Below are 13,053 nucleotides of genomic sequence, written 5' to 3'. Positions count from 1 at the left end.
TAGAATAAACAGTGCACTCCTCCCGCCTGGGCTTTAACAAAAGTGTCTTGTGACATTGCTGGAATATGTGATCAGAGCTACAAATAAATTCAAATATGCCTTTCTTTAGGGGAGCCCAGCCTCTGTTACATGTATGATGGAGATGGAGTCTGTGAAGAGTTTGAGAGAAGAAGTAGTATTCGTGATTGTGGCTTTCCTACACCAGAGGGCTTCACTGACCAGTGGGCAGCACAGGCCTTCACCTCCCACCAAGATGAAAGGACATGTCCCGTTAAAGTGGTAACTGGGCAACCTGCTATAACTAAGGTAGGCAGAAAGAGGTAGAGCGGTGGGATTGTCCCTGCCAGCTATGATGAATAATAAATATATTAGCAAATTAATCTAGCCAAGGAATTCATTAGCGGGTTAGGCTTACTTGAAGAGTGGAGTTTTGCATATCACATTACTTCCTTGGACAGTTCTGCTTACAACACTAAAGGGTTCAAATTCTGTTGGGTTCCATGAATGTCTTTAGTAGGTCTGGCATCATCTGTGGAGAGAAAAACAGAGCTAACGTTTCAGATCAGTGACCTTTCATTGGAACTGGAAAAAGTTAGAAATAGGTTTTGAGCAAGTGAAAGGGGGAGGGGGAAAAAGAACAAAAGGGAAGCTCTGTGATAGGCTGGAGGGCAGGAGAGATTAAACGACAAAGGGTTTCATGGGACAAAGCCAAGGGGAGTGGTAATGGGACAAGTAAAGAAGCAAAAGATGTGTCTGTATGATGTGTAAATGGCAGGATAGCAGCCATCTGAACATAAAGTAAAAGGATGAAGAAAGAAATGGGGTGGGGGTGGGGGGGGGGGGGGGGTGGGCGGGGGGAGAGGAAGGGGGGAAGAAAGAAAAGAAAAGAACCAGCCATAAAAACATAAAAAAGAAAAAAAAAATGGGGGCACAGGTTATGATCTAAAATTATTGAACTCATTGTTGTGTCCAGAAGGCTGTGAAAGGGAGTGGTAAGATCAAAGATGAGGTGCTGTTCCTCGAGCTTGCATTGAGCTTCATTGGAACACTGTAGCAGGCCAAGGACAGAAAGGTCTGAACGGGAGCAAGGTGGAGAATTGAAATGATAAGCAGTAGGGAGCTCGGGATCACATTTGCGGACTGAATGAAAGAGTTCTGCAAAGCTGTCACCCAGTCTGTTTAGTTTTCCCAATGTAGAGGAGTCCAGGGGCTGAATTTTATTCTGACGACGGGGGAGTTCCAACGGCGGGCTGGAAGGTGAGGAGAGACCCCGCCTTGGCCCTCTGTCAGATCCTCATTGTAATTTCATGGCGAGAAGGCAATTAACACATCTCTGCTCTCACCCCTTCCCCTCCCTCCCGGAACCATGATAGGGTTCCCCTTGTCCTCACCTTCCATCCCACCAGCCTCTGTACTCAACAAACCATCATCCTTCATTTCCACCACCTGCAGCATGATACCACCATCTAACACATCTTCCCCTCCCCTCACCAGTCGGCATTCCAAAGGGACCGTTCCCTCACCGATACCCTGGTCCACTCCTCAGTCACCCCCCCAACATCTCCCCCCTTTCCTACAGCATAGTTCCATGCAAGCGCAGGAGATGCAACACTTGCCCTTTTACCTCCTCCCTTTTCACCATCCAGAGCCCCAAATACTCCTTCCAAATGAAACAATGATTTACTTGTACCTCTTTCAATTTAGTACTGCATTCGCTGTTCCAGTATGGTCTCTGGTTCAGCTACAAAAATGGGGTTGGGGGGCTGGGGTGAGAGGCAGGGCTTTCCCACTTGCCTTACCTCCAGAGAAGGGTCCAGTCACACAATCTACAGGCTTTCGGGAGAAGAAAGAAGAATATTGGGCACAAAGGAAGCAAAATAGCAAGTTAAAGTTCCTCTTTTAATGGCATAAATTCAGAAGTAGTCTACCTTGCTTAAATCTTTTGGATTAAGCTCCTCAGCATCTTAACATACTGCGAACATGCTGTTACTATTAACCTTTCAATCATACCCTATTAACCTTTCAATCTCCCATCCCACCGCGAGCTCCACCACATCACAGGCACATTTTATTTCACCAAACATGTAGCAGAAACGGCCCAATGGTTCTTCAGTCAAATATTCAAAGATGAGGATTTGCTGGTTGGGCTTTTAATTCTCCTTTAACAAATGTCTGCAGCACTGAAATATCACCACACCAGCATCTCAGAGCACTCAAACAGCACAACTTGCACTCAAATAACATTTGCACTTCTCTTCATTCTACTCAAAGCACTGAACCCTTATTTTACTATTGTGGTGTGTGCTTCTGTATGTTTTATTCCAGTTTAGAAAGAGGCACTTAATTTCTTCTTTCATCCATGACAAAGGGGTTTCATAGTGGCGCTTTACCACTGAGGTAAAGAGGTAAGGGCGATTCACAAATCTATGGAATATTTATGTATCTTCTGTGCTTGCCGTTCTCATTTGTAGTTCAAAATGGGCAACAGCAAATCAGCAGTTGTTTTGCATCCTGCCTGATTTTTGTTCTGCATTAAAATCAAAACTGGCCATTTTGTAGTATTGTTCAAGGCCAATTTTACCCACAAAGTAGTTGTTTTGTTGTTCTGTAAGCCTCAGTTATAAGATTTGGATGTTGTCTGACTCTCCAGGTTTGTCAGACTGAATTTCTGGATGTGAGCGACGGTCTATCCCAGTATTCCTGGTTTCCATGTACTGTTCCTTTCTACACTGCTAGTGTACGAGACTTTAGCAAGCCCTATTCATACCACAGCTTGGATGATGAAAGCAAACTCTGGCTAAAGGTAAGAAGAGATAAAGTGTTATGACTAAACACTGCTTCATTGATGAATTTCACTTGTGGGCAATGGTGATATAATTTGAAGAAATGTGCATTAGTACCTTCGATTGAATTACATATCATTTAATGGCAGGAGTCACTTCACTTTATAAGATTCCAAAGCACCAATGTGTCACCTTTTATTTCTTAGATAATCCATAGCTGTATAATCAAATATGCTTCTTGGTATTACCTCTGTATTTTCATTTTAATTTGCCTTTTATCTTTACATGAGTTACCATTGAGAATCCAGATCTGATATCACTCCAAATTATTTGGGTTATATACCCAGTAAACCAGTATGAGTTCTTCCTATAGAATACTCTGCACTGAATAGTATATCAAACCAACACTAACATGTGCTCTCCCTGTAGTATACTGTGCAGTGACCAATATGAGCATTCCCTGTACCCTACACTGAGCAATACACTGAGCCAACACAAGCTATACCTGCAGTGTATAGTACACGGTATAATATATTGAACTACTATGAGACCCTTGGTCGTGTAACCTGTACTGGTCATTGATTGCTTTCATAATCTAAGCTTATGACACATTGATGATCCAAATTACCATAGACTTAGATTTAGTCAGCCTAACAACAAAGGGAGAAATTAGATTGCTTTTCTCTTCAACAGATAATTAGAATGTGTAATACTTTACAAGTGACTATTGTGACAGCAACTGTAGCATCATTTAAAAGGGAATTTGTAAGTACTTGATTTGGAAGAACATGAAAAGATTTGGTAAAATCAAATTAGAATGGATGATTCCTGAAGAATCAGCATTGGCAAAAGTATGATAGGCTGAAGGCTTCCTTATGTAGTGCCAATGCTATGACTCCACGATCCTACATGAGGTCTTGCAAGAAACAGATTGCAAACTTAGAGTTATTGCTGTAAAATCAAATTGGGTTCTGATTAAGGGTCACTCCCAAAATGTTTGTTGTTCTCTCTCAGACACGGTGGATTTCCAGCATTTTCTGTATTTTTTTATATTTCAATTTCTGCCATTTTCAGGATTTCCTCTTGTCCCATTACTGGGTTAAAAACATTTTTGATATTTCAAATGCTGCTTTCTTCATGTTTCTTTCTTAAAACTTAGGTCAGTTTTGATCACCCTGGTGTGGCCAGTTCGATTCTAATTTATTTATCTGCAGATGGTACAACACTGTATGATCAACAGCGCAAATCGGTTACAATCCAGCTCATTGACACCAGTGGACACAACCATACTCTGGGTATGTATGCTGCAGCCAGATGTCGGGCAGCCACTTCAAATCATTTCTTGCGATAAATTTTGTCAGCACCCTAATCGTCAATTACTTTTTCAACGCTTAAAAAGGCAAAAAAATACCCTCTGGTGCAGTTAAGCCATTGTGGCCAGCAAATGAGGCGGTACGAAGTGAAAAGAAAAAGCTTGAACAAATGCAAAGAAAAGTGGAAATCCAGCGGACTGGGAGAGCTGTTTTAAAAATATAAATGGCCACAAAGAAAGTGATAAAAAGTGCAGAAAGGGAATATGGAAGAAAAAAAACTTGAGGGATATCAAAGCTATCAGTAAAAATTCCCATAAATATATTACAAGAGAGTGTGGCAAAGCGGAATGTAGGTTCATTAAAGACAGAGAGATGCATGTGAGACTATAATCAACAATAAGGAAACAGTAGACTTGTTAAATGTACATTGTATCCCTTTTTAAAGTGAAGAGGGCAAAAAACTAGTGGCACAAAGGAAGTTAAAATTAGTCAAGGAAAGGAACTTAATTGATTTAATATAGGTAACAAAAATGGTATGGAGAAAATAATGGGACAGATCTCCAGGACCTGATGGATATAACTCGAGGGTATTAAAAGAAATATGTGGAGATATTGCCGATGCATTAGTCTTATTTATCAACATTATTCCAAATTTGAGAATTATGACTTTGGATTTGAAAATTGTGTTTAAATGTTGTTTGTAGATGGAACAGTGCCATGGGTATCAGTGTTTAAATGTTGCTTGCAGTCACCTGGTCTGGATAGGATGCAGAGGAAAATAAGAGTGGAAATTGTGGAGGGACTGTCTAAAATCCTCCAATCCTCCTGAGATATTGGATTGGTATCTTGGACTGGCGAACTGCAAATGTTACACCCATGTTTAAAATTGTGTGTGAGAATAAGTTCAGCAACTACAGGCGGCCAGTCAGTTTAACCTCAGTAGCAGGGAAGGTTTTAGAGACGCTAATCCAGGAAAAAATGAACAGTAACTTGGACAAGTCTGGATTAATCAAGGAAAGTCAGCATGGATTTGCTAAAGGCAAATCATGTTTAGCTAACATGATTTGGGTTTTGAAAGGAGCTAACAGAGAGGATTGATGTAGTGTTTATAGACTTGCAAAAGGCAATTGAAGTACCACATAATAGGCTTGACAGAAAAGATGAAAACCCATGGAATAAAAGGTAGAATGGCAGCATAGATACAAGATTGGCTAAGTGACAGGAAACAGAGGGTACTGGTGAGCATTGACTTTTCAGACTGGAGGGAGGTCTGCAGTGTGTTCTCCAAGGGTCGCTACTCGGACAACTGCTTTTTATGATATTGTTATGACCGACCGCTCCAGTCAAAGCCCCCAATCAAAACATACGATTCTGATTGTGGTGGGAGAAACGCACTGTTAATTCAATCCTGTCCCTCCACAGATCGCCTAACATATCATTTTAAACTTTCCAAATTAAAGAAAGACCTAGCCAAATTGTACCATCTATTGGTACAACCAATAGAGGCTAACCAAACCAGGTGTCTTTAAATCAACAAATTAACTGTTTAGTTAGAAAAAATAAATTCTTAAATACTACTGAGATATAAACAACATTTAAAATAGAAAAAATCAGAGTCCTTGCAGATTTACGCTCCTGCTGGATGTGGAACAGTCCAAGGTTGCTTGAAGTCCTCACAGCCATTGTTATGAAAGGTTCTTCAACAGTAGAACAGTCCATAGTCTAATTCAGAAATCAAAATAGTTGCTCCTTCTCCAATGATGAATTTCAACAATTAACAACTTTCAGACATTTTTTTTTAATCAATCAATTTGGCTTTAGAATTTTTGAGGTAAAGATTTAACCTCCCTTCCTTCATTTTAAATTATCAGAGAGCTCTGTTTTGGCTTGACTTTTTAGAATTTTGAGAGAGAATAATAAATAAACAGACTAACTTCTCTTCCTTCAATTTAAATGGTCTGACAGCCCTCCTTTCAGGTGCTAAAATACAGCTGTCTGTCTTTCTCAGTGAGTTAGAACAGTCTCTTTCCACTATAAGCCAGTTCAAAATTAAATTGTAACAATGTATCTCTTGTAAAGGCCTGCCTAGGTCTGCAATTTAAACCCAACCCAAGCCCGACAGAACCACATCCGACCCGAGCCTGACCCGGCCCGAGCCCTTTGATTTTTGCCCGCGCCCGCCCCAACCCGACCACTGGAATAAAGTTTATTATATTAAAGTGGTTGTGCTCTACCTTGGATGGAATTGCTAACTGCAGACTAGTGCAGAGTCCAAATGCATGTTTCCCACCTTGACGTCCTGGCTGTCAATGTGTCCGACCCAGCCTGACCTGACCTGAGCCCCAGTACCGGATCTGGAAGAGCCACCCAACCTGACCCGAACCCGACACATGTCGTCGGGCCCGATCGGGTTCAGGTCGGGTAGCCATGCTCTAATCTTCTGATCTCTGGTCCTGAATGGTTGTATCCCAGGCAATGAGAATGCACTCTTTGAATTGCAGTCTCTGAATGGCTGTATCCTGGGGCAACGAGAATACATTCTTTGACTCAGTTTTTAGAGCTTGCTCCCTTAAAGCATTACGGCTCCTTTTCCAGCCTTAAAGGCACACCGCATTCGTCCCGAAAGAAAAACTACAGGATCATAACAATATTTATTAATAACTTGAACTTGGGTGTGCGGGAACAATTTCAAAATTTGCAGAAAACACAAAACTTGGACGTGCAGTGAATTGTGAGGCGAATGGTGGTAGTCTTCAAAATGACATAGATAGGCTGGTGGAATGTGCCAGATGAAATTTAATGCAGACAAGTGCAAAGTGATATTTTGGTAGGAAGAATGAGCAGAGGCAATATAAACTAAAGGGTACATTTCTAAAGGGGTTTCAGGGACAGAGAGGCCTGGAGGTATATGTGCATAAATTGTTGAAGTTGAAGGGGCAAGTTGAGAAAGCAATTAGAAAGGGGATCCTGAGTTTTATAAATAGAGGCGGAGAGTACAAAAACAAGAAGGTTATAATGAACCTTTATAAAACAATGGCTTGGCCACAATTGAAGTATTGTGTTTAATTCTGGGCACTGCACTTTAGAATGGATGTGAAGGCATTAGAGAGGAGGTGGAAGAGCTTCACTAGAATGGATTAAGGGTGAGGGACTTGAGTTATGTAAATTGGAGAATTGGACAAACTGGGGTTGTGCTTGTTATAGAAGAGGAGGTTGAGAGGAGATTTGATAGAGGTGTTCGAAATCATGAGAGGTCTAGACAGAGTAGACAGGGAGAAACTGTTCCCAGTGGCAGAAGGGTTGAGAACCAAAGGGCTCTGTTTTAAGGTGATTGGCAAAAGCACAAAGGCAACATGAAATAAAGCTTTTTAATACAGCAAGTTGTTGTGCTCTGGAATGCACTGCCTGAGATTGTGATGGAGGCAAATTCAAACATGGTTTTCAAAAGGAAATTGGATAAATACATGAAGGGAAAAAAAAAATCAGGGATACAGGGAAAGGGCAGGGGAGTGGGACTAGCTGGAATGGTCTGGCATGAGCCTGACAGGCCAAATGACCTCCTTCTGTGCTAAAACCATGTGCGGATTCTATAAAAGGTACAGTGACATGGTATCAATGATTAATTGTTGTTTATTGATGATACAGTACCATGGTGTCAGTGGTTAAACGTTATTCATTGATAGAATGCTATGGTATCAGTATTTAAATGTTGTTCACACATAATGCAGTACCATGGTATTGCTTTATTTAATGTTGTATCAATGGTTGTATTTAATGTTGTATTTAATGGTATAAGTGTTCAAATGTTCTTTGTAGAAAATAGAGCACCATTATATTAGTGTTCACATGTTGTTTATAGATGGTACAGTACCATGATATTAGTGTTACATTTTCTTTATAGATACAGTGCCATGCTATCAGTGTTTGAAAGTTGTTTATAAATGGTAGAGTACAATGGTATCAGTGTTTAATTGTTGCTTATAGATAATCCAGTTTCATGGGATCAGTGTTTAAATGTTGTTTATAGGTGATGGTACATTACCATGGGATCAGTTTAAATGTTTCTTATAGGTGATATAGTACCATGGTAGCATAGAGTCATTTACGGAACAGAAGGAGATGATTCGGCCCATCGACTCCATGCCGGTCAGCTCAGATGGCTTGAAGGCTAGTGTGTGACTTAGAACAATGGCAATAGCATGGGTTTAATTCCCGTTTCGGCTGAGGTAGACTTGGGGGTCTGCCTTTTCACCCTGCCCCTGTTGGCGTAATATGGATGTTTGTCTGTGATGCTGACACGAACAAAGCAGCTTTCTGTAGAGCAGTCCAGTCATTCCTATTTTCCCACTGTATCGCCTTGTAGCCTTGCAAGTTTATTTTCTTCAAGGGTCCATCCAACTTCCTTTTGAAATGATTGAATGTCTCTGCTTCCACCACCCTCGTAGGCAGCAAGTTTCAGATCATTACCACTTGCTGTCTAAAAAAGTTCTTCCTCACATCTCCTGTGCATCTCTTGCGCAAAACCTTACATTTTTGTCCCTAGCCCTTGTAACGTCAGCTAATAGGAACAGTTTTTGTTTGTACACTTTATCTAAACCTGTCATAATCTTGTACACGTCTATCAAATCTCCCTACATTCTCCTTTGCTCAAAGGAGAACAACCCCAGCTTCTCCAACCTAACCTTGTAGCTAAAATCCCTCATCCCTGGAACCCCTCTGATAAATCACTGCACACCTTCTCAAGGATCCACACAACCTTCCGAAAATACGGTGACCAGAACTGGACACAATACTCTAGTTGGGGCCTAACCAGTGCTTAATAAAGGTCCAGCATAACTTCCCTGCTTTTGTACTCAATGCCTCTATTTATGAAGCCCAAGATCCCATACACTTTGCTAACCATCTCTCAATACGTTCTACCACTTTCAAAGATCTATGCATATCCATCCCCAGACCCCTCTGTCCCTGCACATCCTTTAGAACTGTGCCATTAAGTCTATATGACCTTTCCCCATCCCTTCTGCTAAAATGCATCACTTCACACTTGTCTGTATTAAATTCCATTTGCCACTTGTCTGCCCATTTTGCTAGCCTATCTACGTCCCGTTAATTTGTATCATCCTCATTGTTTGCCACACCTCCAAGTTTGGTATCATCTGCAAATTTTGAAATGTCACTCTCTATTCCAATATCCAAGTCATTTATATATACATCAAAACAAGCAGTGGCCTAACATTGATCCTTGCGGAACATCACTGTCTACCATCCTCCAGTCTGAAATGTAACCATTTACCATGACTCGCTGTTTTCTGTCCTTAAGCCATTTTTTATCCAAGCTGACACTGACCCTCTTGTTCCATGAACCTCAATTGTGTTAACCAGCCTTTTATGTGGTACTTTGTCAAACACTTTCTTAAAATCTAAATAGACAACATCCACCACATTTCCTTCATCAACTTTCTCAGTCATTTTACCAAAAAATTCAATTAGATTAGTCAAGCATGAGCTCCCTTTTACAACTCTATGCCGTTTCTCCGTATTTAGCTCAAACCTCACCAAGTGTCTGTTTATTTTTACCCTAATTATTGTTTCTAAAACCTTACCCACCACTGATGTTAAACTGTAGTTACTAGGAATCGCCTTACAGCTTTCCTTGAATAAGGGTGTCACATTTGCCACTCTGCAAGCCTCTGGCACCTTACCCGTACCTAAGGAAGACTGGAAAATTATGGCAAGCCCTTCCACTATCTCCACCTCCATTTCCTTTCGCAACCTGGGATGCAAACCATCCAGACCAGGTGACTTATCTACTCGAAGTAGAGCCAGCCTTTCCCGTACCACCTGCCTCCCAATTTTCACCTCATCCATTACCTCTACCATCTCCGCTTCTACCTATATTTTGTCAGCATGCTGTTCCTTAGTAAAGACTGATACAAATATTCTGGCCTTACCTTGCACCGCTAAGCATATATCACCCTCTTTGTCCCTAATAGGCTGCACCCCGCCTCTTACTACCCACTTACTATTTACATACCGATAGAAGATTTGTGGGTTCCCTTTTATGTTGACTACCATTCTATTCTCCCTTTGCTCGTATTATTTTCCTCTTTACTTCTCCTCTCAACTGAGTGCTTTTGATCTGGTCCTCACTTGAAGAATTCACTTGACATGTATCATACATCCTCTTTTCTGTTTCATCATATTCTCTATCTCCCTCATCATCCAAGGAGCCCTGCCTCTGGTTCCCTTATGTTTCACTCTTGTTGGATTGTACCTAGCCTGTACCTGAAGCATCGCTTCTTAAAGATCAACCATTGTTCTGTTAAAGTTTTTCCTGTCAGTCTTTGGTTCCATTTTACACTGGCTAGATCCCTTCTCATCCCATTGAAGTTAACCCTCTTCCTATTTAGACATTCTACTTTAGATTGTTCCTTGCTCTTCTCCACTACTTGTCTAAGTCCTATGGTATGATGATCACTCTTATCCAAGTGTTCCCACACAGAAACTTGGTCTACTTGGCCCACCTCATTGCCCAGCATTACAATGGCTTCCTTATCAGTACTGCCACCCCACCTCCCTTTCTTAATTCTCTATCTTTTCTGAACACATTGTATCCTTGAATATTAAGCACCCAGTCCACTCCATTTTTGTTAATGCTACTGCGTCATATTCCCACATGGCTATTTGTGCTTGTAGCTCACTAACCTTATTCACCACACTTTGTGCATTTACATACTTATTTATTTATTTAGAGATACAGCACTGAAACAGGCCCTTCGGCTCTCCGAGTCTGTGCCGGCAAGAACCACCCATTTATACTAACCCAACATTAACCCCATATTCTCTACCACATCCCCACCATTCTCCTACCACCTACCTACACTAGGGGCAATTTACAATGGCCAATTTACCTATCAACCTGCAAGCCTTTGGCTGTGCGAGGAAACCAGAGCACCTGGTGGAAACCCACACAGACACAGGGAGAACTTGCAAACTCCTCACAGGCAGTACCCAGAACTGAACCCAGGTCGCTGAAACTGTGAGGCTGCGGTGCTAACCACTGCGCCACTGTGCCGCCCATTGTACATGTGTGCATTGTAAACCTGTTTTTGTATTCCTTGTAGTCCTTCTTAGTCTGCTCCTATCTAATATAGTACTACTCCCTTCTCTAGTACTATTCAACACTTTCACTTTGTGCACCTTATTCCTCTTTTCTACTTCTATGTGCTGGTGCCCGTCCCCCTGCCAATTTAGTTTAAAGCCTCCCCAACCACACTAGTGAACCTTTGCACGAGGTAATTGGTCCCAGTCCTGTTGTGGTACAACCCATGCAACCAATCCCTTTCAAATAGGTGCCTCCTGCCCCAGAACAGGTCCTAATGCCCCAAGAACCTGAAGCCCTTCCTCCTGTACCATGCTTCAAGCCACACATTGATTCTCCCTCTATCTTCCCATTTCTACTCTTGCACTAGCGCGGCATTGGGAGTAATCCAGAGATTATTACCTGCAATGCCCTACTTTTTAACCTACTCTCTTGCTCCTGAAAATCTGACCATAGGACCTTAATACCTGCACTCTTTATGTCATGGGAACTGACGTGTACCGCAACTTCTGGCTCACTCCCTTCCCCCTACAGAATATTTGTCCTGGCACTAGGGATGCGACACACTATGTGGGACTCACTCTGATGGTTACAGAAACACCTGTCTGTCCCTCTAACTATGGAATCTTCTATAACAACTGTATTTCTACTCTCTGCCGTTCTCTCTTGTACAGTCCCTTGCCCATTGGTGCCGTGGTCTGAACTGCACTCCTTCAAGGTGTTGTCACACCCAGCAGTCTCCAAAGCTGAGTACCGGTTTGAGAATAGCACACACACTGAAGACTCCTGTACCTCTTACCTCTTTCGATGCTTCCAGAAGGCCACCCATCTACCTCCTGAAATTCTACTGTCTGCGGGGTGACTACTTCCTGGAATGTACGATCCAGGGAACTCTCCTGTTCTGTGATGCTCTGCAGTGACCCCAGCTGCCCCTCAAGCTTGGAAATCCTGAGCTCGATCTGAAACAGCTGGAGACTCTCCTACACATGTGGTCCCCCAAGACACATGAAGTGCCCTGAAGTCCCACATGGTGCAGGAATTGCAAGAAACAGGTCGCGGCTGCCCATCATGATCTAAAAAAACTCTGTTCCCTCTTTTAGAATCTAGTTTGTACCTTGTTTAAACTGTTAACTTTAATTAATGCCTCTAGACCTGCTCTGTGTCACTACTCTTATTAATTCACTCACTGTTATACTGACCCTGATTGAGGTAATTAAATTTCCAGCTCCTAATTTCAAAGAATGCCCTAGTTTTGAGAGTGAAAAAGAGAGAAATACTCACCAACCAATCACTTCCCTGATTTCCTGTGACATCACACGTTCATTTTTATTTTTGAGCACTGTCGATCCACTCTGAACCCTCCCCAGAGCTCTTTTATCCTCCGCATTGGTCTCACTGCGTTCTCACTCTCAGGGGTGGCTCTTTCATCCTCCGCATCGGTCTCACTGTGTTCTCACTCTCAGGGGTGGCTCTTTTATCCTCCGCATGGGCCTCACTGTGTTCTCACGCTCAGGGGTGGCTCTTTTATCCTCCGCATGGGCCTCACTGTGCTCTCACCCTCCAGGGCTGCTCTTTTATCCTCCCTGCCAGATCTTGCTGTGCTCTTAATCACAGGGGTCATTGTCTTATCCTTCCCGTCAGTCTCACTGTACTCCCACTGTCAGGGGCCACTTTCTTTTCCTCTGCTGGTTTCGCTGTGCTCTCACTCTCAGGGGTGGCTCTTTTATCCTCCGCATCGGTCTCACTGTGTTCTCACTCTCAGGGGTGGCTCTTTTATCCTCCGCATCGGTCTCACTGTGTTCTCACTCTCAGGGGTGGCTCTTTTATCCTCCGCATGGGCCTCACTGTGTTCTCA

At 42.3% G+C, this 13,053-nt stretch overlaps 1 protein-coding gene across 1 annotated transcript in view; it reads left to right on the top strand.

Moving 5' to 3' along the window:
- The window catches only part of pappa2 (pappalysin 2), a 573,700-nt gene that overhangs the window by 346,915 nt on the left and 213,732 nt on the right, over nt 1-13,053 (top strand). Inside the window, exons 10-12 of the mRNA XM_068036526.1 lie at nt 110-306; nt 2,651-2,803; nt 3,943-4,078. Coding sequence (XP_067892627.1) covers nt 110-306; nt 2,651-2,803; nt 3,943-4,078 — 486 coding nt within the window. The remainder of the gene's footprint in view (nt 1-109; nt 307-2,650; nt 2,804-3,942; nt 4,079-13,053) is intronic.

Source organism: Heterodontus francisci, chromosome 8 (genome assembly GCF_036365525.1).
Source record: "Heterodontus francisci isolate sHetFra1 chromosome 8, sHetFra1.hap1, whole genome shotgun sequence".
Taxonomy (NCBI): domain Eukaryota; kingdom Metazoa; phylum Chordata; class Chondrichthyes; order Heterodontiformes; family Heterodontidae; genus Heterodontus; species Heterodontus francisci.
Note: the sequence above shows the minus strand (reverse complement) of the source record. Positions and strands in the feature narration are given on the sequence as shown.